The 23376-nt window shown below is 37.2% G+C and overlaps 4 protein-coding genes across 4 annotated transcripts; 1 reads left to right on the top strand and 3 right to left on the bottom strand.

Annotated features, from left to right (window-relative positions):
* Window positions 1-2758: 2758 nt before the first annotated feature.
* LOC110449234 (P2X purinoceptor 7-like) lies at window positions 2759-5729 on the top strand. Its single transcript, XM_021495963.1, has 3 exons — window positions 2759-3066; window positions 5082-5294; window positions 5561-5729. The coding sequence occupies exons 1-3, from the start codon at window positions 2855-2857 to the stop codon at window positions 5715-5717; spliced, it is 582 nt and encodes a 193-aa protein (XP_021351638.1). The 5' UTR covers window positions 2759-2854; the 3' UTR covers window positions 5718-5729.
* LOC110449235 lies at window positions 5684-7186 on the bottom strand. The gene is made up of 3 exons (XM_021495964.1): window positions 7027-7186; window positions 6225-6373; window positions 5684-5912 (listed from the first exon to the last, which is right to left on the bottom strand). Exons 1-3 carry the CDS (start codon window positions 7176-7178, stop codon window positions 5698-5700), a joined length of 516 nt encoding a protein of 171 aa, XP_021351639.1. The 5' UTR covers window positions 7179-7186; the 3' UTR covers window positions 5684-5697.
* Window positions 7187-7540: 354 nt separating this feature from the next.
* Window positions 7541-9435, bottom strand: LOC110449233. Its single transcript, XM_021495962.1, has 3 exons — window positions 8859-9435; window positions 8336-8522; window positions 7541-7894 (listed from the first exon to the last, which is right to left on the bottom strand). Exons 1-3 carry the CDS (start codon window positions 9186-9188, stop codon window positions 7545-7547), a joined length of 867 nt encoding a protein of 288 aa, XP_021351637.1. The 5' UTR covers window positions 9189-9435; the 3' UTR covers window positions 7541-7544.
* Window positions 9248-10892, bottom strand: LOC110449210. Its single transcript, XM_021495914.1, has 4 exons — window positions 10500-10892; window positions 10031-10231; window positions 9419-9662; window positions 9248-9300 (listed from the first exon to the last, which is right to left on the bottom strand). Exons 1-4 carry the CDS (start codon window positions 10890-10892, stop codon window positions 9248-9250), a joined length of 891 nt encoding a protein of 296 aa, XP_021351589.1.
* Window positions 10893-23376: the final 12484 nt, after the last annotated feature.

Genomic DNA, 23376 nt, shown 5'->3' with positions numbered 1-23376 from the left:
TGAATTTGAGATAGTTTCTCTTCTTCTGGCCACAGTAGGACATTCTCTGGAGCTTGTGGTCGGAGCTTTTCTGGATATAAATATAGGTGCCATCTAATATGGCAGTGGCTTTATCTCCAAAAAATGCTTCTGAAAAGACAGTATTGTGCCCGAGCAACTGTTCTCTTGTCAAGTGATCCGGACCTAGAAATTGTGGGACTATCGATGTGTCTAATGCCTGTACTATGGAGTGGAAAGTTTTGGACACACTTGACTTGGAAATTCCAAAAAGAGAAGAACACTGACTCCAGGAAATGTCGGTTTTCAGTTTTACCCAGAACAGTAATAGAGCATCGTGTGTAGTCTTGGTATATATACCAGATGAAAGATATGGGGAACAGTGCGAGTGGATTTCGAGGAACTGATCTTTGGACCAACCTGTCCAGGCCATGCATGCCGAGTCATCAAGAGAAGAAAAGCTTATTGTAAACGCAGACTGGTTCTGTGAAAGGACGTGCGACACCTCTAGGAGGTCATTAATGATTTCGGACGATTTTGATGGTAACTGAGATTCCAAGGAACCTCTACCATCAAGGACAACCTCTGTAGACGGATCTAAGTCGTTACCAATAAGGTGAATGGAGCAGACGCGGGATGAGGTGGGACACCACAGTTTGTGTGAATAGATCAGGTGATGTCTTGCACGTTTTGGTAAGACTGATGATTTTGTTCCATTTCTTGCAAAGGTAACAAGACAGAGACAGCATTTTTTGTGTGAAGATGATCCATTCAAAAGATCATGAAGGGTCAGCAACGGCAGGATATGGGACGGGGAGTCGTCTTCTTCCTCTATTTCCTGGTTCTGCTCGGGTTCAGGTTCAGGCTGATTTTTGTTCCGAAGATACTTCATGTAGCACTTCTGGCAAATAAGTGCTTGTTCCTTTGCTGACATCAATCCTTGTTGCACCAGCGTATCTAGGAGCCATTTATATTGTGGACTATTTACATTGCGTGCACTTCTGTTCTTATTGCCACTACGTTTCTTGAAGTATACTTGACACCCTTCTCCAACACATTTACCCTCCATCTTGAAACAATAACGATTGGTTTATGAAGCGTCGATAAAGTAACAAAATAGCAAGCCACCGATGATTGCTGTAAACAGCTAATACTTAGTAGTTTGGTACAATTATGCGAAAATGTGTGATAAATAACGAACAACTAATTACACAAAATAACAAGACAATATAATAAATCACATTCAATACCTCCAAGAAGCGCAGAATTGATTGATTACTTAGAACAAAATAAAGTATTTCATATGGATAATCTATCTATTCGATGTGGCGTGGTCGGCAGGCACAAAGAAAGTGAGACAAGTCAGGGTCCCAACCCTGACAGAGCCACAACGCTTTGGAGATGGGACAATAAAACAAGGAAAGTGAGACAAGAATAGCTAGCGTCGAGTCAATGATTCCGTAAACGTATAGACAAAGACAAGAAGATACGGATAAATGTACAAGGCCACACGATCAGAAAATTCAGAAGAGGACAACTTGAGATAGAACAGTATTCATGTATCAGGGTGTCCTCAGTGTAAATCTTTATATCGATACTGTTTATTTAGTCGTTACACATCATAAAACTGTCATGAAAATATCCGCTCTGATATTCAATATAAAAGTTTGTATATAATAAGCTATATAATAGGGTTTCAGACAAGGTTGTTACTCATTTCCCCTTTTCTTTCAATTTACAACCACATTCAGGCGGCGATATGAGAACGTTCCACCACATGGAATTAGCTGATTTTTGGTACACATATGAAACAAGTAAAGCTCTATCCGATTTTCTGATGGAAATTTGCATCCAAAACTATATAACGGGAGAAAATTGCAATTTTATGGCATTTTTCTTCATAATTGTGTCTCTGCAAGTGCATTTTCATCCGAGAATATTTTTTTTTATGTTTTATGAATAAACACGATGTTTTGGAAATATTTATCAAAAGAAATTTATACTATGTTGCGAATTACAATTTCGAGATAACCTTCTTTTATTTACGAACTTATGTCTTTGATGCTGAAATTGACAACTTTATAAAAATACATTTTCACTGAAATTATGAAATCTGGGTGTCGGAAAGGTGTAAAATTATTCTCCGGAAAAGAAAAAAAACAGTAGTTGAGCTAGATAAGAAATTATACGGGGGCAGGCTCCTATGGAGAATTAACATTACTGGAAGCATGCCCTTTATCTTATTGAAAGAAAAATGTACGCACAAACCATCTAGGGCAGAAATAAGTACACTTCCCTATGAAGTTAGAGTGTATGTACAACTTTGGGAAAAGATAAGCATAGGGGGCAATGATATTCTGTACTTGTCAGATGTAGACACTGATACAAGGGATATAACTCAACGGATTATCACACCATACTGCTTGAGAAATGATAGAATGAACCAGCTACACAATGGACACACTTCTGGCCACCTCGGTAGGGACAAAACTATTGCTTCCGTGAAGCGAAGGTTTTTCTTGCAAGGACTTACCGAGTCAATCAAACAGTGGTGTAGGAAGTGTGACCAGTGTGCACGCAGGAAACCGGGGCCAGGTGAGGGTAAATCAGCACTTAAAGGTAAACGAAAGGCTGGTTTGTTTTTGTGTATTTCCACAATTATAACGTTCCCTGGTTATACAATTTAATGCTTTTACACCTTACAAACGTCACAGGTGTGTAGATTATTTTAAAATGGTGAAATGATATAAGGTTCTACCGAAATCGCAAGTGAAAATCAAGCATGAGTTATCGTTCTTGAATTCGAAAATGCTGTGACGTCATACATGACAATCGCCGATCCATCAGAAACTTCGCAATGTCGCACGAATATAACTCCGATTGTAGCGACCATGACGAAATCCCAGAGGTGTCATTCTCTATAAATATCAACCCATATATGTATGAACCCGAGACATCGAACAATGACGATCATGTCGACTCAGATTCGTCAGATTGTTTTGAAGAACTGAATCTCAGCGACCAGAGTGATGCAGACACCGTGGCTTCCGATCAACCTGTCGGAGAATGGTTAGTTTCTTTGTGAATTATCTACTCGGATTTCTATAAATGTTTGTCAAATTGCAGTCACAATCATTTTTAGCTTCTAGTTACTTTCTTTTTCAAACAAACGTATTTTCCAATCGTAACGGCCAAATTGTAAAAAATGTATATATATTGCTGAGGCATATGGGCCTGCCTGACATAAAGCTACTGATCCTTGAAATCATTCCACAGCTTTGTTTTAGAAATTTGCATTGCCTTACTTTCTTTTTAAACGTTAGCAAAACGGCATTGCTGTCAGTTCGACGCAAGTATTATAATGTTTACAGAATGAATCACTTTTAATACTGTATATTATTCAGACTGTCTTCTCCAGCAGAAATAACAGGAAACAATTTCATTTCTTTTTGAGTATACACTGTATTTATTCCTGGGCAACAATGAATTTTAACACAGGTTTCATGTAAAATGCAGATGGTATTAATATAAATAATTACAATACAATGTTGTATTTGCCCTATGATCTACATGCGTGCAACAATGATTTACATGCAATACAAATTAGCCGGTTGGCATCATAATAACTTGAATAAACATATAAACATAAATAATCACTGGTCAGATACATGTTTCTTTTATAAATGTGACGCAACGGTAGACTATAAAATTAAGAATTTCAGTTTATAAACCAAATAATCCCGTCTTTGGACTGGAGGCTTAATTATCTTCTTCACAAATGTGTAGATCTGTTAAGGATTCATCTGGCCAAAGAAATGTTTTGTTTCCTATGAAATGTTTAGAAAAAATTAAGCTAGGAAGGCAAAATATATAATTATACATTTCATGGGGATTATTTAGAAGAGTGATAATGACTCTTAATAATATGCTCAAGTGTTTAAAATTATATGTACAATAAATTGACAATTTGAGTAGTCCTGAATGTACAGAACATAATAAAGTAGGCAAAGATATTTGAATTTATTCAGATCTTATTTATTTACCTAACTTAAAAATTGAATTGCAACCATAACTATAACTGCTATAAGTGTTCATGCTGATTAACAAAAATTGTTTCAAAAAAATATGTATACCTCACGTAGTGCTTATTTGAAACTGCATTAAAAGTTTAGGGTACCAAACAAGAGGCCCAGATGGCCTGTATCGCTCACCAGGATATTTCAGTGATTATGGCAAAACACTATACATTTCTACTGAAGAAGAAAGATTTCAAAGAATTCAATGTACTTCCCGGTAATGGGCCGTGCCCTTTAGGCCCCAGGGAAGCCAAACCCTCTATTTATATAACATTGGTTCTTGATCACCCAATAATGCTCCAGACCAAATGATATCAAAATCCACACAGTTGTTCACAACAAGTAGCAACTTTAAGGATTAACATCTATTTCCCCTATTGAGCTCCACCCCTCTGGCCCCAGGGAACCAACACCCTCCATTTACACATTGGTTCTACTACACCCAATAATGTTCCAGGCCAAATTTGATCAAAACCATTTAGTCATTCATGACTAGTAGCGATTTAGAGGATTTACATAAAAAATGTACCTCTATTTCCCCTATTGGGCCCTGCCCCTTCAACCAAGGATGCTTCAGACCAAATATGGAACAAATCCTTTCCTTTCCCCCTCCCCCTTTACTACATGCTTTGAATTACACTTAGCTACAGTCATCACAAACATTCATCTAAGTACAGTGTATATAAAACATGCATGCCCACATTCCATCTTTCACTCGCATCACATTTCTGTTTTTTCTCTCTCTCTCTAATATCTTGTAATTCCATAAAAAGGTAATATTTTTACGTACTGAAATATCTAATATCAAAATTGAAATTTTCCTTAAAACTTATAATTAGTGGATTGAAAGGCAATTGATGCATTCATATCATCTTTTATCGCATGTACATGCACAAAAACTACTGTATCACTTATTTGATAGAATTTTTCAAGTACTTTTTATGTCTATTGCCCATCAATCAGTGAATAATATGTAAATTAAATTGATCTTTTTTTCTTTCTTTCCAGGTGCTCTTGTGGCATGTGTTCTCATATGCCTACTGAAGAGGAAAGAAAATGCTGTCATGGTATGAGCATATTTGAAGAAAAGCTGGCCAACATTGACTGTATCACCCAACATGAAGGGTTTATTGCAAATTGTCTAAACTTGCATGTACTGGAAACATCATATTATGAATATGCCGATACACATGGCCCAGGAGCACAAGAGGACATTCACAGGTACTGGTAATATAAAAAACAATATTCAGAACATTTATATAAAATGGAAATTTTTCTTCAGCACAATCTTTTAATACATAAGACATTAAAATAATAATGCCACAGTGACATCCTCAATTGATTAACCCACTCTATACAGAACACATAATTCATGTTTTATACTACTGAATAGTGTTATTACATATATTTAACTGCACTGAAATTGCACTGATTTGAGAATACATGCATTACAAATCTTGACCTTCAAGAAATTTTTATCATTTCAGGATGTATCGTTTTGTTGCATACCGCCGCTTTATCAGGTGGACATGGAAAGTTCTTGGAAAGAAAAATCGACGGGTCATACCAGCATGTGCTGTGTCTGCCATACGGAAACAATTTCCATCAGAACAATACACTGGATTTAAGTATCCTCGTTTCTGACATAACTGGTAAACCTCTGATGGTGGTTCTGAATGATCACATTCCTGTCAAAATTCCCAATGGCACCACGGAGTTGACTGGCAATAGAGGGAGGGGGAGCATCCATTTCCTGAGCAAGAGCTGCTTCAGCTTGTTTAATTGTTGTAAACTGGAGCCGTCGTATTACTACCTCCTCCATTAACTCTGTGATGTAATCTGTAAGAACAATGAAAACATTTATATTAGTTTGATAGGATACAGACGTAATGTGCTGTTACATCAAAACTATCTTTTTTTATTGCTGCTACATTTTTCAAATCTGTACTTTAGCAAGAGGACAAGTCCAAGAACACCAATGTAAACAGTTTTTATCAACAGCATTGTTCAATTTTTTCTTCAAAATAAAACAGTAAAAGATTGGTTGATGCTACATCAGATACACTATCAGTGGACACCAATATGTTTTCATTAAATTTACACATTAATTTTATATTTCAATGCAAATGAAAAATGAAAAACAAAACATACCGAAATTCTGTTTTACTTTGATCTCTTTTGGAACAGCATCCCCTTTTCTTCCTTTTGGAAAAGCAATTCTGTATCTGGCTGTCCCGTCTTCCAGAGTTGCTTGTTGTCGAGAAGTATTTGCATTAAAATGCAGGGCTGCCAGGCAGAGTCTGAAATAGTATAGTTCATTGTCAGTGTAAAATTTATTTTAAAATGTATTGAACAAGACAATTCGTCGAATTATAGTCCCCCACTGAATGTAAAATGCACAGATTGTTTGACAGACCCACCGTATTCAATAAGGAATAGTACTGTAAGTGCTACTATTGCAAATAAATCTGATAGATGTTTAATGATACCGTTTTACTATTAAATTGCATCTTGTGACACATCTTGTGACACTATGTATTCTACAGCGTTTCATTATTTAATTGCATTTGGTGGTATAAATGTGAATAGAAGCTCCAGCAACTAGTAGTGTAGGAGATAGAGCCCAGACAAACATTTTCTTTGATGCATGTCAAAGGTCAAAATGTAGGTCAGAGTGACCTACTTTTGATACACTGCCTCACCAAGGCGTACCCAAACCCAAAGTATGACAGTGACAAGTAGTGTAGGAGATAGAGCCCGGACAAGATAACGGAATGACGGGCGGACACAACGCAAAACTATATAGTCCCTCCCCCTCCCCGTAGGGGACTAATAAGGTACCTCATTGTGCTCAATGTGAAAATGTCTGAACAAATGTGAAGGTGATCAAATGCATTTCTGACAGATGATTTCTTTTATTTAACTGTGGAATCTGTATATCTCTGATACTTGCCTTGCTTTCATCTGATTGTAAAAGAAATGGCTAGCTTTTGGCGCAAAATAATTCACCACATTGTGAAAGGATTCTAAACAAGATGTTTGTTGTGCTGGAGATAACTTTCCAATATCCTTCACTAGGAGTTTCCGACATACAATTCTTTGCATTTCCTGGAATACTTTGCTTCCTAAAATGAAAGGTTAGAAATCAATTCTGTGATAAATAAACCATAAATACTTTATGTGTAATGATTAAAAACATCATGAAGTATAAATAATTTCACTTATGTATAACATGCAAGTGTAGTATCTTCCTGCACAGCTTTTAAAATCAGTATGTGCATAAAATAGTTTCCCTTTCAACCCAAGGCCAGTGCATGTGCCTGGATTTGAAAGACTCTTAAATAAATTTACTGGCAGTAAAAGGATAACAGAGAAAAAGGTGTATGCTTATTTGTTACATTGTTGTATATCGACAGTATCATGGTAATTTCAAAATGAATTCTGCACTACTGTAATTAGAAAAGAAGAATGTCATGCTGAAAAGTATAATAAACTTTTTATAAATAATTTATTGAACTCTTGATCCCCAGCTTGAAATTCTAATTTATCTCTAAATTCAGACAGACATATCTTATAATAACCTGGTTTGATCCACTTTCTTGAGATGCTCCCGTGTTCACAGGAGTGGAAAAGATCCCCATGGCCCTCATGAATGTTTGCTACATGGTTAAGGATACTTGTCCATTTCTGCCGTACAAGCTCTTCATTACCTCCACTGCTGGCAGCACACCAGTAAACATGATTACTGATGGATCTGGCCCATTCTCCAGCTACTGCATATTTTTTTGACTTCCCCAGAGCTTCTAGCTTCTTGTACACACCTATAAAAGTTTAAAACCCCTGAGTATATATGATTGGTAGATATTACAGAGCTGTGATGTAAACTGATGTATCAATTTCATATTTTTAAGTATTTTCCCCTAACAATTGACAATGCATTCCTGTAAATTAAATACATGAAATTGTAATAGTCATGTATCATTACAGGCATACATTCATAGTAATATTGATGTAGTAGCTGACTGCTATAATTCAAGGGTAAAAATGTATAGTAGAACATGAACATTTGATGGAAAGTAATTTTGTTATATATAACTATAAATATTTTAGCAGACCTAGAGACAAAATACTGATATCTGAGCTATAAATGCATGATTATATTTAACCCTCTCACCCCTATGTAACTTTAGTAGACTCTACCATGTATTTATATGGATGATTCCATTATGGTCTACAGTGTTGAAAGGGTTAAGATAGCTTACCTTTTGCAACATGCCAAACATCAAACCAATGGTTTACATCTGGATGTTCACATTTCATCAATTTCTTCACTTGACAATGTCTGTCGGTCACCAAATCTGAAACAGGGATGCCCTCATCCTTCAAGAATTGGAAGCAGCGCTTCAGTCCTTCAAGTTCCATAGCATTGGAATTTTTCACTTCATTTGACTGAAATAGTTTAATTAATATGGGGATAAAATATGGAAAAAAGCAGAATATTTCTTTTTAACATAATTAGATTATAATGTACAATTATTGAATTATTATGCAAGTTTAAGGCAGCTTTGCAAGTGATTTGTATGTGATGAAAAGCATTTTAAATAATTGAAATATGGAAATTATTATACTACATGTACATATATATAGTCTATATAACAAATTAGCACAGTTCAATCACATGCATTAAGACTACTATATATATTATCAATGTAAGTGACAAAGCACCAAAATATTGTTTATCACCATTTTTGTCTTGACTACATCAATAGGTCAGTATTCAATTACCTGAACAAGCTGAATATCAACCACTTTGGCAGTTTCCACATCCATAAATGTGTAGCTTCCATATTTCGCAGTGTGTCCCGGGGAACTGCATCTGGCATCACCACCTAGTTTCAAGGACCTACCACTATTCCTTTTATCATTTAGATACACAGACTGTTGGAATTGCCAGCATAATAATGTGGTAGGTACGATGTAGGCCCTTTGGAGTTTATTATATGCTGTTAGACTTAGACCTAAAATACCTGAATGGCTCATGAAATTAAATGTTTTCACAGGGCTGTTCCCACTACAAAATATTCCACAAGCTATCACCAAGTTTCCCCAGGGCATTGAATTTGAAAATGGCTGGCTCCTCCATTTTCGGAGAAATCCACAGGCACAACTACTTGTTATACAAACACAAGTTCCAACTGTTGTCTTGATGTGTTGCAAGTTTCTCCTCCTGCAGACAGGACATATATCAAGAAGTTCAAACAAAGATTGTTCAAATACAACATACTTGTGTGCCTTGTCTGGGTCAGTTTCATTACTGTCAAACTTATAAAAGGGTGCGACATCACCTTCTAAATCTGAACAGTCCTCCTGTGATGGACTCCATTCAGAATCATGGCCCTGGTCTGGTGGAGAAATATCCATGTCACTTTCATCATCAGATTCACTTCCTGTATGTTTCTTCTGGGTGTGGTTGTATCTGTGACATTGTACAGATGCAGACGTAGTCTGGCATGTGGCCTGTACCCCACAAGACATCACTGTAGGCTTCATTTCTGAGATCCTTGTCTGTAAACTAACATGGCGACGTTTCTGAATTAAAAAAAGAAGTTATGCTTATCTGGTATGTCCTCGGTCTCTTCAACGATCTGTACTGTCTAAACATTGTAATTTATTTTGATTAACATTATTATTACAACAGACATTTTCATTTCAGTAGTCTCGAGATCCAATGTATATGTACACCTGTAAGTTTTAATGGGCATTGGGCTATTTTTTAAAAATTGTATCCTCAACTTCAGTGAAACTATTTGTTTTCTGTTATAGTTTACTGCATAATGAATCTACATGTATTAGCAAATATTTAGAAACATACATATGATCAAGTAATTAAGACCCTCATATAAATATTCATGCTGAATATGTACTTAGAAAATATTGAAAATTATTCATATACTTACTGTTAGGTTGTAAGATGTTTGACAGCCAACATTGTATGTATCTAGAGGATCATTTGGTCCAACACATTTGTCTGCTGTTTTGGTCAGATCCAATGCTGATGTATGGGTTTCCATATGCACCTGGTTAGGATGGTACTGTACATGTGTACTTGCAGCATACATACTTGTCAGGCTATTGTGACTTGTTATGTCTGGTAATAACTACAAACGAAAATAATAATAAAATAAACAATGAAATGGAACGTAATTTCCACCAGCAAATATCACTAACTTTAATACGAGACATGTAATCATGTATCCTATATGATATACATGCATACTCATTACAATGTAAAATAACAATTCAAAAAAAGGAGGGAACTAAAAACATAGGTTTTACTTCATAAGCATGTAAGTGCACAGGCATCTTTTTGCAATATCATTTATACAATACAATTACAAATACAATCGATGCAAAATCATTTTTTACCTCGAGACATCGTCTTTTCTGGATAGCAGTGCTTGTCCGATTTTTGTTTGGGGTTGATAAATGGCCGAGACAACTGTCTTCTGACCGGCCTGGAGTGTTTTTCCGAATGTTGGCTGATGAAAAATCAAAAATTGTTGGAATCGCTCCTGGTTTTAATGATTTTCGCCCTGGTGTGAAACCGATTGATGCAAGCAGACGACGATCCTGGGTGAAACAGTCCTCTTCAAAATGCCTCTCGCACAATCTAGAATGGTCGCTTGGAGAAAAATTGCCTCTCTTCAGTTTCATTACCCATAATTTACCCAGTTTTCTATCTCGCGGAAAAGCAAATAGGCTTATCTTCTGTCCGCGATTACTGCTGTTATTACAGTTGATGGCCGCACATTGTACCATTTTGACAGGCGTTTGTTTACATCCTCTGTCAAAAGGCGCAGAATCTATGCCACGAAAGCGCTTGTCGCATATGACGTCACAGTCAAGGGAGATAAATTGGTCAATACTTCGCGATTTACGAGATCGACTTGAAAACAGCATTTTTTGAAAAAGGCAATAAACTTACATAACTATCAAAACATGTGCGAAATGCACTTATTACTTTTTTAGTGATAATTTTATGACACTTTGGCACAATCGGCAATTACTTTTTGGTTTTGGATTTCGTTTACCTTTAAGTCCTCCATAGCTCATGTGTATCGGCCTATGGATCGTATAGCCATTGATATTCTTGGAGGTCTACCTGAAACGGATAACAACAATCAGTATATCATCGTAGTGTGTGATTACTTCACAAAGTGGGTTGATGCATATGATGTCTCAGATCATACAGCCCTTACTGTGGCAGACAAGCTGTGTTCTGCATTTTTTAGTCGTTTTGGGGTACCTCGCCAAATTCATTGTGACATGGGGAAGGAAATTGAGAGCGAGTTATTTTCTTGTTTGGCAGCAAAACTGGGAATAGAAAAGACACGGACAACACCATATTGGCCCCAGTCAGACGGGTTAGTTGAACGATTCAACAGAACCTTGTTACAGATGCTATCTTTTTTTTTGTAAAGTAGAACTATACAGACTGGGATGATCAGTTGCCATATGTTTTAATGGCCTATAGAGCTACACAACACTCTAGTACTTGGTATAGTCCCAATGTGTTGATGTTAGGTAGGGAGACAGACTGTCCATTAGACATTATGGTGGGTGTACCGGAAGATGACCCTGACTATTGTACAAGTAAATATGTAAGCTGGCCGCAACAGACTATGCGCCAGTCTTTTCAGGTGGCACATCAGAAGTTAGGGGAGGCTGCAAAAACGCTAGCCTGATGGAATAATTAAATTTGGTATAACCATGTTAATAATATTGGGTAAGTGGAATTTACACCTGGACTATTAGTAAAATTGGAAACTACTAGCACGACAGACTAACGGTTTTAAAATTTAATTTCTAGCCCTGAATTGCTAAGACTGTTGCCAGATTGGCAGACTTATTACCTGCCTGTGTGAAGAACTGCAGGAATAGTTCTTTTGAAAACCATTTTAAATGAAGTGGCATAGCTCCATAAATAATGGAGGTAGCTCCAATTTATAGGCATTATTCACATCCCCTTTTTATAATGGCTCTGCAAACTGAGTTTAATTAAAATCGGTGATATACCTGAAGGAGTGGGACAGAGTTTTTTAAAACAAGGGGGCATAACCCTTTAACAAGGGGAGGTTATTAGAATTTTACACATTATAAAAATTCCAACATTGTAAGAAACCTTTGTTTTCTTACATCTAGATTAGAATGACCACGCATGTATTGACCTCATAAAAAGGCTGTAATTGATTAATATTGTAGTTGGGCTAATCAATGCCACAAGAAAAGGAAGAAAAAAAATATTCAACAAAATATCACCAGACCAGAATCCAGGGAAATACGTCAATGAAAGACAGTCAATAGGTCACCTAAACCTGTGTGGTAGTCAGTCAATAGGTCACCTAAACCTGTGTGGTAGTCAGTCAATAGGTCACCTAAACCTGTGTGGTAGTAAGGTTATGTCGCTTATTACATCATTGGATGATGGACAAATATAGACAGTATAAATGTGTATCCTCAGCAGGAATTATGACAGTAATTATCAAAGTTTCGGGATATACATATGGCAGGGATAGCCTGTCCAAGTATCATGGATAGTGTTAGTAATTAATTTATAATGTTTATTGAAAGGTGGATGAATGAAGTAATATTAGTGGAGTTTAATATGTAATTATGTCTTGTTTGTTCAGGTGTACATGTATTGTTTGTAGTATCTAGTCTTGTTCAGTGTCATTGTCCATGTGTCAGTTGTTCAGTGCCATGTGCTTTTGTTTATGTTTTGTTCTGTAACCTGTGACCTGTTTGTGACCTGTAACCCCATACTTACCTGTGACCTTTCTTATCTGCCCATGCATTTCACCTGAGTGAATGACAGACATGTGGAGGGGTTGACCATATAGAAAAGGTAGGAGTTAATATGTTCAAAATTAATGTAAAACAGATGGTATTAACTCTCCAAATTAGTATGAGATATTTTGAGTAACTATTATAGTGTACTTTATAGATGTACTGAGTAATATTCATGCTATATGCTCTGTGAATATTTGGAAATTCGAAATAACTTCTTTCTATTTCTATTTTAACGATAATGTAAATATATCAGACTAAATCAATTACATACTACGATGTTACTGTAAAGAGTCGTTGGTTATTTGTTCAGACTCGCCTGCAGTTATAAACCCTTGTCACATTGAAAGAGTAAGTTCATTACAGTTATATATAATATAAATAATGTATATTACAAATGATATGTGTTATTGGTCTAAGTAATGTGTAATATATTAGCCAGTTTAATAGGTTATAAAGTCTATTTTGTCCATGAGCATTGTTATATAAAGTCAATGAAATCAGTAAAGATATTGTGAAATAAATCATAAGTATGAAATATGACTAATGATAAATAATAAAAGTAACTATACAGATAATGATATGATACCTTGTAATAGGTACAGTGTAATGTTTTAGTAACAAGGGGGTATCTACTGCATGTTTCCTATACGTTTGTCATTGTGTTCTTGTAGGGTGTAAATTCATCCAGCGTGTCTGATGTCCAGAAATGGGATAATTAAACGAATGGAAACCAAGAACGTGTTTGTTGTAACGCCTCTGCCCAAATCCCATCCCTGTTTCATTGGCGCCCACGTAGGGACAGAGGCGCTTGATAAATCCATCAACCCGACATGCGATTGCTGTATCAGACTTGCAGTGCATGCTGTAAAGACTTGCAGTTTATACTGGAAAAAACTGGGGGGGGGGGGGGGGATAAACCTTATTCTGTCTGCAAAAGTTGAACTTAGTGCCACATAAACAGCTCACCATGTTTCGCAGCTTATGAACGTTAATGTCATGTGTTGTAATACATAGGATTTATGACGTCACGGTACATGGCAGTGATAACACATTAGATCATGAGCGCTTTTAACTTTTCTTTAATAATCTGTACTAAAGTAACTAAAAACGTACAGAAAATGAGTGGTAGAAGGCAGGGATAACGTGTGAGAGGTGGAAGAGGATCTTAGTCCAGTTACCAACAGTGAATGTGGAACTTTTGATTTCTTTCGACACGGACAAGAGCTAACCAGCGAGACAGGTGAACAAAATGGCCACGATGATTTTACAACGGTCAAGTCAAAACGACAAAGAAATAGCACAGGGGGTGGCAGAGTGGACACTGGTTTGGATTTGTCAAAGTTTGAGTCTCCTTCGGTGGATGAAAAGTTAAGCTTAATGATGGGGAAACTAATGAAACTGGACGGGATTGAGAACACCTTGAGTAAGGTTAGTAAACGAGTAGATACGGCAGTAGATGACATTGAGAATATTCAGGAGGTTATCGGTAATTTAGAGGACAGAATGAAATATGTGGAGTATAGAGCTATAGACATGGAGGCGAGAAGCAGACGAAACAATTTGCTGTTTTATGGAATTTCATACTCAGAGGGTGAAAATGGTGCTGAAGTGGTTCGCAATTTTATTAAAAATAATCTGAAGTTCAGAGAGCTCATAGAGTAGGCAAGCCTGCACGTGGATGTGGTGATGGACAGGTCAATTTAAAGCCACGCCCACTTATATCAGGTTTCCGTGATTACAATGACACCGAGAAAATCATGTCTGAGGTAAAAGCACTTAAAGATACAGGTTTCGGTATAGGAAGAGATTATCCCAGAGAAATTCAGACAGCTAGAAAGGAACTATTGGGGGATCTAATGATGGCAAAAAGGGGTAAGAATGAAGCGAAGATTGTATTTCCAGCGAAGTTGATTGTGAACGGCACGGTGGTGAGGGATTCGCTACCTGAGTTGAGTAGAGTACTACAGCGACGGGCAGCAAGTGATTGGTCGGATAAACGGCCGAGTGGACCAATGGCGGCAACAGGGAGCGGAGCATCGGACAGTGATTAGGAATGCGAGGGGTACACGTGTGCACACGTTGGCAAGAACGTTGGTATCAAACTTGTGCTAAGCGAAGTAACAAGCTCAACAGTGATTTCTTTGAAAACCTTTTCCTTGTAAATGACATTCTTTTGACGTGGTCGTCTACATTACGGGAGATGGATGTTACAGATTTTACATGTTTTCCTTTAAATAGAACAGAATACGTAAAAAAATTACTAAACGAGACTCTGGTGGATTAATTATTTATGTAAGAGACACAATATCTCGGGGAATTAAAGTAGTTAACAAGGATTCTGACGACAAATTTTTTCTTAAATTGTCTAAAGATTACTTCGGTTTTGAAAATGATGTTTACCTATTTTTGTGTTATATACTGCCAGTAAACTCCAGCAGAAGGTCATTCACAAATGGTGTTACACTTGATCGCTTGTATGACTTATATTTAAATATTATAAATACAAACGCCGGTACTTGTGATTTTATAGTTGTTGGTGATATGAACGCCAGAACGGGTGAGAGTGCTGATTATGTAGAGGTGGATACTAGTGATTACATTCCAGTTGATGACGACTACGTTGTAGATAATGTCGTTCATTAGACTTAGCTCGAGTGAATGAAAACGGTCATAAACTTCTTGATTTCTGTAAAATGTCAGGTCTGAGAATGGTAAATGGCAGGATTGGTAAGGATGCTGGAATCGGCAATTTCACTTTTATGAACCAGCGTGGGAAAAGTTTAATTGATTATGTGTTGACGTCACCAGGTTTGTTCCCTTTATTTTCTCATTTCGAGGTCGGTTTGCCAAACATATACAGTGATCATATGACAATTTCTATTTCGTTATCTACGAATATAACACATGTGAGCCCTTCTCGGTCTACCGATATACAACAAAAATATTATAGGTGGAAACCAGAGATGTCAGACTTCTACATTCAAAATTTACGTAATGATAAATGTCAGTCACTATAACTTCAAATGACTACATTAATTGATAATTCTGACGAAGAAATGGGCAATTTAAATAAGGCTTTAGAGAAATTTAACGAAGCCCTGTGTAAAGCAGCTGACCCTTTCATGTCAAAAGTCACTCATTATAGGTCTAATAATAATTATAAAACCAATCATGAAAGGAAGAGTAATATCCCTTGGTATAGTGAGAAATGCGAGGAGATAAGGTCATTGTTTTTCGACAAATTGAATTTGTACCGAAGGGTCAGTTCTGATAGTTCATATGGTAAAGGCGAGGCACGAGTTTAAAAAAGAGGCCAGGAAATGTCGTTTAAAGTATGACGCTGCAAAGACGTCAAAATTATTAAAATTTAGAGCCAGTAATTCCAAATAGTATTGGAAGTTACTGAAAGAATCATGCTTGAAAGGTTCTAATTTAAATATAAGTGTTGATGAATTCGCAAAGTTTATTCAGTTTTCACGCCCGATGAGGATGTCGTAAACTTTGTTGACAGATATTTGAAAGATGAATTACAAGTAATGTTTGATAAGCTCAATGATAATATTAGTAGAGGAGAAATTAATGAAGCTTTAGGACAGCTTAAAAACGGGAAACGTGTGGGGCCTGATTTAGTGTTAAATGAGTTTTTGAGTCGGGGGCGTAGCATTTTATTACCGCATTTGGATGTTTTATTCAATGCTATTTTAAGAAAGGGGAATTCCCCGGTCTTTGGTCAGAAGGTTATGTAATACCTATTCATAAGAAAGGTAAGAAATCAGAGGTCGGTAATTACAGAGGCGTTACTTTATTAAGTGTAGTTGGGAAACTATTTACAAAGATTTTAAATAGTCGGTTAACAAAATGGGCTGAAAAATATAGTGTGTATGTAGATGCACAGGCCGGTTTTAGAGCTGGTCAAAGTACAGTCGATAATATATTTATTTTACATGGTTTAATTTCATGTTTTGTTCTTTTGTACATAATCGAAAGCTTTCGATTATGTAGTACGAGATAATCTGTGGTTGAGTTAATTAAATTAGGAATCAGAGGTAAGATGCTTGATATTGTGAAATCATTGTATGATTCTGTTAAAGCTAGAGTTAAAATTAAAAAAAGGAAATATCAGAAGAGTATGAATGCATAACCGGGGTAAAACAAGGTGAAAGTTTATCCCCATTTTTGTTTGCTAGGTATTTAAATGATCTTGAGCACGAGTTAGTTATGAATGGGTATGAGGGTGTAACACTTGGATTTTTTTAAATTATTCATACTATTGTATGCTGACGATATCACTCTGATAGCTAGCTCCAGTGTCGGTTTACAAAACGGATTGACTATTTTGAACGACTATTGTAAACGGTGGAAATTGCAAATTAATGTGGAAAAATCTAAAGTGATTGTGTTCAGGAAAGGAGGAAGATTACAAGAAAATTTAAGGTTTTACATGGGTGAGGATGAGATGCAGATAGTTAAGAAGTTTTCATTTTTAGGGGTTGCTTTTACTGCAGGTGGGTCGTTTTCTGAAACACAATTAACTTTATCGGGACAAGGCTCGAAATCTTTATTTCAATTAGAAAAACAGTTACAAAAAAATATAAATTTAACACCAAAACTTGTGTATGGTTTGTTTGATAAACTAGTATGTCCTGTGGAGGGATATTCCGCATACACCAGACAACGCAGCTTTATCAAAGAACTTTGCCAACCTTGAGTTCCATCGAGGAGTGTTGCACCGGGTAATGACTGTGGAGGGAAAGCAGCGAAGACAACTTGTCCTTCCAAGTGAATACCGAGAGCGGTTACTCCAGGAGTTCCTCATGGACGTTGGACATCCTGGAAGGGATCGAACCGTCAGCCTAGTCAGGGATAGGTTCTACTGGCCGAACATGCTTACCCACATAGAAGAGTGGGTTAAGGGTTGTCCAAGATGTTTACGGAGAGAAACACCAGTGAACAGAGCTCCCATGGTCAGCATAACATCACGACAACCTATGGAACTGGTATGTATGGACTATCTGACATAGGAGACATCAGTTGGAGGGTACCAGCACGTATTGGTTATCACGATATGCCCAGGCATTTCCCACAAAGAACCAAACCGCGAAAACTACTGCTGATGATCTTTTCAGAACTTACATGTTCCACTTCGGATTTCCAAGGAGACTTCATTCTGACCAGGGCGCGAATTTCGTAGGCAATGTCATAACTGATTTATGTGGAATAGCAGGGATAAAAAAAATTCCAGAACGTCGCCATATCATCCAATGGGCAACAATGTATGGGGGGACCCAAGGTTGCCCATAGATGTGGGTTTTGACCTAGAAAGAGAGGAAGCTAGTGTCTGTGTTCCCATGACTAAATATGTGAAGAACCTTAAGGTTAAACCTAAGTGGTCTTATAAGGCAGCTGCAGCAGCTTCGCGTAAGACACAAAATCGTCAAAAGGATTCTTATGACCTGAAAACTAGAGGAGCATCCATTGAGGAAGGGGATCGAGTACTTGTACGCAAACTAGCATTTGATGGGAAACACAAGATCTCCGATAGGTGGGAGAATGGGAGTTACCAAGTCATCTTGCAGCCAAACATGGATAATCCCGTGTTTGTGGTAGAGAGTGAAGCTGATGGTCGTCAGAGAACACTGCATAGGAATCATTTGCTTCCCATAGGATATCTCCCGATACACACACCTAAGGAGAGACCCAAACCCAAACCAAGACCCAGACCAAGAAAAAGGCAGACATCTGAGACAGTAGAGTAGACTACCACAGAAGTTGATGATCATGTTTCTGATTATACAGATGAGGATGAGGAATATAGCAGAGTGGAAGTAATCCCTCCCGTTCGGGAACCTCTCGCGGGTGAGAGGTCCTCAGTAGCGAGGGAGGAGAGCGGACATAAACCGGTACCGGAACATCAACCCTCACAGCAGACTTGTGGTGACGACCCTGAGGATGTTGTCGAGGAGGAGGAATCTGGGTTAGCTGATGACGGTCAGTGATAGGGAAACTAACCTAGATTCCTCGGAAATATGAGACACTCCAGAAGTTTCTGCAAGGCCAAGAAGGAATCGCCAGCCTCCAGCGTGGATAAGGTCCAATGAGTATGCCATGGCCCAGCAAATTGTTGAGCCAGAATGGAAGCAGAAGGCTGCATTTCTGGAGAGGTTGATTAGTAGTGGTAGAGTGATTAGTACAACAACATTTGATAGAATCACCAATTCTCTATTAGATGTTTTTGTCGAGCAACCCTGGATGAATTTATCATATATGTAATCACTAATGCCATTGTTTTCTATTACAGTATCTGGTTAAATACCGGGACGTCATGAATCCTTGAGGGGGTGTATGTGGCAGGGATAGCCTTTCCAAGTATCATGGATAGTGTTAGTTGAGGCTTATGTAAATAAGCCAGGTTTAAATGAACAAATAGTTTTAAACTGACTACAAATCATAATTTGAAAGAATTATTTAGGGAGTACACTGTATAGAACTTTTGGACTATTTATATAACATAAGAATTTTTATGTTTATTAGGTAACGATGTGATCATATATAGTGTAAGGTAAACATGTAATATGATATGTAGTGTTAGGCAATCCTAAATATAGATCAACCGCTTTAGAGCATTCTGATTGGTTGGGGCATAGTTGGTCATTGTTTTCACAGGCTCTATAGCAGAAAGACGCATATAAATTAATACGGACTATTGTTGTTTCAACTACAATCATTTGGGAATATATTACCAGCTACAGGTGGATGTGAATCATGTGTGAACGTAAATTGCGTTTCTACGTGGGACCATTTTGAAGTGTCAACATTGAAACAATTACTTAATTTCTGTGAAAATAAGCGGACCCGTGAAGAAACAACAACGTCTAAGCAAGAGCACATAAGAACTAAATACCTACTCGTGTATTGTAGGGACGCATTTCGTCCAGGGGGTAGGCCTACGAGAACAATATGATCGAGTGACGATCAGACTAGTATCCCCTCAACTTGTAGCGACCTCTCGATCGCGGGACCATGGCTAGTCGTCGACCAAGATCCACAAATAGAAATACACCTTGGGACTCAACAAACCCAGCAAATTGGACGATAACTCAGTTACGAGAACAGTAAGCTCGAATTGGGATAATCGCGCCATCAACTGGAATTACGAAAGCGGGTTTAAAGGCCATGTACCTCGAAAACGCGGGACACAGCGCGAGACGACAAACTCTAATTACTGCAGTAAATGAAACCGTAAGTAACATTCTTTCCGACTCTGCTACGCTACCAGATCGCGAAAACATGGACACTGATCGAAATGGCGATTTTCGTAGTCAACTTTCCGTCGGAACAGGGGAACTACATTCTGACGCGGAGGGGCTTTCATCCAGTCGAAACGCATCAAAACTCGCGCAAGTCACACAGTCTACGCGGCGTAGTGATACAGCATATAACTCCGCGGAGCACATTCCAGAGGAAGTTGTTAACAGCAGTGCAAACATGGCGGCGTCCACACAACAGGACTCCTCTGTGATTCATGGGGTCTTGGCATCTATGCATAGTATGCAGCAAACCGTCCTCGGTCTTCAACAGACGGTGATGTCTCTCACAGGAACAAGAGACGGACGACGGGAAACAACGACGCCTATTCAGGAGCCGGAATACACCCTCTCAACAGCTTACGATGCATTGAGAAGACCGGACCATACCGTGACTAGGACTACACAATGTGGGTACACTACACAAGGTTAAGTTTCAGAAAGCTTACCGCATCTAGACATAGTGTCAGATACTAGCAGGAAAAAAATATTTGAAGGCAGGTACGTTAATTTGGCATCCCTCCTCAAACCAAAATATGACACCGAACGTTCAGAAGAACAGATACGGAGGGGTATTTACATAAATCTCGGTGACAATGAGGACCAGTGGTTAAATAAATCTCTGTACATGGCTACATTTGCCTTTCTCGTCAGATAGAGTTAGCCCTATAGGTGTAGCGTACGGTAAATATTAAGGAAAACCGCGCCTTATAGTGGACCTTTCGTCACCTCATGAACTCTTTTCATTTTCAGCACTAAACAGTTAACAATGGTGTACATCATGCTGTAATACTCCTGCTTTTTCTAGAGAAAACAATTAAGGCTCTAAGTGACATTCGATAATATAGCAGAACAAGTTATGACAGTTATATTATAATGTAGCAGTATATATCTACGTTTTACATTTAAAACAATCTGTACTCACATTGTCATGTTATTAAAATGTATTAAGATGTTGACCTCTTGTAAAATACCTTTTGTGTCGAGAGTGAATAAATAAATCTTGAAAATCTTGGAAAAGATATTTGAGGACAGAGAAGACGAAGCGTTATTGCAGTGAAAATCATTACAAAGAAACAAAACAGAGAATCCTGTGGTTTCCTCCTGTTTCTTGATAGACAACTGATTTCTCTAATGACAAGACATTGCTGTACATGTAGTTCCTCAAATAGTGACATAACCTCGTGTAATCTAGTACATGAGCCCTGGTACAATATTTGTGCCAAATATACAGAGCAGAGAATAATTCTATACAGAAACCTACCTACATATACCCCCTGAGTGCTGATAAGAGACCGTGTGGACAGTTAAATTACTCACACCGAGAGAACACCAATATATTTATTGAAGTTCATAAGTACATTTTAAGGTTATATTATAAGGTCATGTGATAAGTTGCTGTGAGGGCAGTCGGTTTACTCTTACCGGGAGAATATATAGTAAAATAAATATTGAAGTTCATTGACATGGGATTCTCTTGTTTCTTCTTCCTCTCTTTGGTGTTCTCTCGGTGTGAGTAATTTAACTGTCCACACGGTCTCTTATCAGCACTCAGGGGGTCAATTCTCTTTTTTTCTTCGTTGTTTCCTCTTTTCTCCTTAAAAAACCCACATTAATACAGTACCCGTAAGGCCGTGCTGTTAATTGTATGTAATGAAAATGTTTGTGGAAGTGGTTTTAAATATAGAATATAGCTTGCGTCCAATCATAATGCTTTGATATGTTAAATATGTATGCGTTCAGTAAAAAGCAGTAAAACTTGTTAAAATTAACAAACTGAACTGTGTTATTGTGATTTGTTGTCTAGGAATTATCGAAATGTAAAAATATCGAAAACTCGTAGCCAATTGATCATATTTGATTTTCTTCTACATCGTGACAACAGTTTAATGACAAATACACAAACACGACAATTTAAAGAGGTTAGCAATATAACAGGTTTGTATTCATTACACGAATTAAAGTCACCATAATGTTACCCACATTGGTGAATTATTTCTTGAACCTTCTTGCTAAGATGTTTTTTGCAGTTTTCTACTTTGTCTCATTTTACAGATCATCAATAAAATATTTCTGCCAAATAAAGTGCCTAGGTGTTGGTTCATTCCAAAATTCAATTTTGTTGCACATAGCTCCACTTCAGACGCTTTTATAACTGTGTGTACAATGCTTAATGCAATAAAATAGTTGTTGCAATACACTTAACGCTTACGTCGCAAACTGTGGAGAAACAAAATAAACCTACCCAGTAATCACACTTACATTCAGAGCGTACTTGTTTCAATCGTTTTAAAGTTATAACTCCTTATCAACGCTTAGAATGCATTTTCAGCTTCAACTTGTTGTCAGCAACAGTCGTATGATGTTTCATGATACAAAACAGCAGAATAAAATCATAGATTTATTTTGAACACTTCTGAGAAGCTTTTCTTTACATTGTATTTGTAAATAATTCTTTAGAAAATGTCCAATTTTATGCATATCAATACAGAAATACATTGACTTCAGTATCATCATTTTTTGTAAATATTATCTCTAAACGAAACGCATTTATTAATATTTCGCAAGAACCGTCAGTATGTACTTCCGGTTCTCTTAAAGCACAACATGAAGTATATGTACTAAATGTGTCCGTTTGAGACCGGAGATGGACTGAAATGATATATTATTGTTGTATTGACGTCAATGACAACGACGTCGTTCTGTTTCTATAACGGACTTAATCGTATCTAAGCTCTTTGTACATTGTATATAAACAACAGGAAACCCTAAAGTTACAATCTGAAACCTGTTCCCATAAACAAACAGAGGATGTTGATTTAGAAGTCTATGACCTGTGTCAACAAACAGGATTACAGCTATATGGAGGCGTAAGACAAACAAAACAAATGCGTACATAAATCATCTGCGTTCGCTTAGAGACACGCGGTACCTGTAGTTCTAGATTCAACGTTTTACTTGTAAAACAAACGTTGATTTAGTGATACACAACTTAAGAGAAATAAAAAGCAAAATTTTGTTTAAATCAGATATCTCATTCAATACGTTATAAAGTACAGTGAGAGAACTGTTTTAATTACATTAGGGAAAGTACTAATTAAACCGTTTAAAATTTCTGAACACAATAAAAAAGGCCTTTTTGTAATCGT

The sequence above is a fragment of the Mizuhopecten yessoensis genome, unplaced genomic scaffold, assembly GCF_002113885.1.
Source record: "Mizuhopecten yessoensis strain PY_sf001 unplaced genomic scaffold, ASM211388v2 scaffold4535, whole genome shotgun sequence".
Classification (NCBI taxonomy): domain Eukaryota; kingdom Metazoa; phylum Mollusca; class Bivalvia; order Pectinida; family Pectinidae; genus Mizuhopecten; species Mizuhopecten yessoensis.
Note: the sequence above shows the minus strand (reverse complement) of the source record. Positions and strands in the feature narration are given on the sequence as shown.

Bases quoted from the DNA above. Each gene is read 5' to 3' on its own strand.
- LOC110449210 (XM_021495914.1), bottom strand. From the start codon at position 10,892: ATGGTACAATGTGCGGCCATCAACTGTAATAACAGCAGTAATCGCGGA. The intron at 9,663-10,030 runs GTAAGTATATGA...TTTTTAATTCAG, and splicing joins AAACATCTTACAACCTAACA to AAACGTCGCCATGTTAGTTT. The intron at 9,301-9,418 runs GTGATGTCGCAC...TCCTGTCTGCAG, and splicing joins GGACTGTTCAGATTTAGAAG to GAGGAGAAACTTGCAACACA.
- LOC110449235 (XM_021495964.1), bottom strand. From the start codon at position 7,178: ATGCAAAGAATTGTATGTCGGAAACTCCTAGTGAAGGATATTGGAAAG. The intron at 6,374-7,026 runs GCAAGTATCAGA...ATACTATTTCAG, and splicing joins TACAATCAGATGAAAGCAAG to ACTCTGCCTGGCAGCCCTGC. The intron at 5,913-6,224 runs GTATGTTTTGTT...TTGTTCTTACAG, and splicing joins CAAAGTAAAACAGAATTTCG to ATTACATCACAGAGTTAATG.
- LOC110449233 (XM_021495962.1), bottom strand. From the start codon at position 9,188: ATGCCCTGGGGAAACTTGGTGATAGCTTGTGGAATATTTTGTAGTGGG. The intron at 8,523-8,858 runs GTAATTGAATAC...AAACTATTTCAG, and splicing joins TTGATATTCAGCTTGTTCAG to TCAAATGAAGTGAAAAATTC. The intron at 7,895-8,335 runs GTAAGCTATCTT...AAACTTTTATAG, and splicing joins TGTTTGGCATGTTGCAAAAG to GTGTGTACAAGAAGCTAGAA.
- LOC110449234 (XM_021495963.1), top strand. From the start codon at position 2,855: ATGTCGCACGAATATAACTCCGATTGTAGCGACCATGACGAAATCCCA. The intron at 3,067-5,081 runs GTTAGTTTCTTT...CTTTCTTTCCAG, and splicing joins GATCAACCTGTCGGAGAATG to GTGCTCTTGTGGCATGTGTT. The intron at 5,295-5,560 runs GTACTGGTAATA...TTATCATTTCAG, and splicing joins GCACAAGAGGACATTCACAG to GATGTATCGTTTTGTTGCAT.